A 1214-nucleotide genomic window follows, 5' to 3' on the forward strand; every position below is an offset into this window, starting at 1 on the left:
ATGAATTAAGTGTATAAGATCCTATTAAAAATAATGGAAAATGTTTTCTATTTACATCGCTTATCCGTGAAAAAGAGTAATTGCTGTGTTATAATTACAAGCAGTATAAATAGACCTGTTTTTATGCTTTTAATGAGGGTTCTGAATATATTTGACCAAGGTATTAGGAATTGTAATACAGCAACCTTTTCAATATTAGTAACAACATCTAAATCTTATGTTGCTTTTTACAGATTCCAATATTTTCTTGTTTTTTTTTTTTTTGATTGGTAATAGAATTTATTCAAATGTGCCTTAATATAGGCGCTGGGGCTTGCCCATGGTGCTCTTGATATACAAGGCCTGGACATTCTGCCAGTTTTTCTTGAGCAATGACACCAAGAAGTTGACAGCCAGGTGAATGTTATACACAAGCTCATCATCTGTCATCTTCACGTGACCAACAGCTACAGCCAGACATAACACCTTCTTCCTTTGGAACTTGATTGTGGACTTCACCTCAGCCACTTTGGCCACCATGTTTTTGTTGTGTGTGAGCAGGGAAGGGAACTTTTCTGCTTTATTTAGTCCTGGGCCAAGGATTCGTGGAATCTGCTTGATCAGAGACTCTGAGGCCAAACACGCATCATACTTCTTGGCCAGTTTCTTGACCATTTTTTTATTCTTGTTGAGTTTTTTCAGCGCCTCGATGTCCATGTGGGGGATATCCACGGCCTTGGCCTCGTCACAGTGCTGCTGGTCCCCCAGGACACACACAGAGAACTTGGGGCGGGGAGTGGACTTAAACCTGACGGTGCCCGAGAAGCGCTTGTCTTTCTGGGGGTCATAGTTCTTCAAGCTGATCTGCAACTCCACTGTCTCCAGGAACTTGCGGCGCTTGTGCTGGTTCCCGTGCAGGACTTCCCGCACCGCCTGGTATAGGGTGTCGCGAGAGACTTTGCTGCTCATGGCTTCTCATGCCGCTCTAACCGGAAAAGACTATTTTCTTGTTAATTCACTCAATGTGATTTCTACACACAGCAGATCAAAAAAAGTTGTGAGTTCAGCTTTCTCCACTGTTTGGAGGATACAGCTTTAGAGGATATGTACGAAGTTGAGACCATTGGCATTTGGACATCAGTGGACACTGTGAGGTGCTGCATCATTGTAAGACTGGAGTCCACAGCACTGGAGGAGGAGGATGACAAACATCATCTGTCTAGGCTCAGTCTGGA

At 43.3% G+C, this 1214-nt stretch overlaps 1 protein-coding gene across 1 annotated transcript; it reads right to left on the reverse strand.

The window, feature by feature from the left end:
• Window positions 1–242: 242 nt before the first annotated feature.
• On the reverse strand, window positions 243–993 carry LOC117095106 (60S ribosomal protein L10a-like). Its single transcript, XM_033231720.1, has one exon. The coding sequence runs from the start codon at window positions 946–948 to the stop codon at window positions 295–297; it is 654 nt and encodes a 217-aa protein (XP_033087611.1). The 5' UTR covers window positions 949–993; the 3' UTR covers window positions 243–294.
• Between the last annotated feature and the right edge of the window lie 221 nt (window positions 994–1214).

The sequence above is a fragment of the Trachypithecus francoisi genome, unplaced genomic scaffold, assembly GCF_009764315.1.
Source record: "Trachypithecus francoisi isolate TF-2019V2 unplaced genomic scaffold, Tfra_2.0 Lachesis_group13, whole genome shotgun sequence".
Lineage (NCBI taxonomy): Eukaryota > Metazoa > Chordata > Mammalia > Primates > Cercopithecidae > Trachypithecus > Trachypithecus francoisi.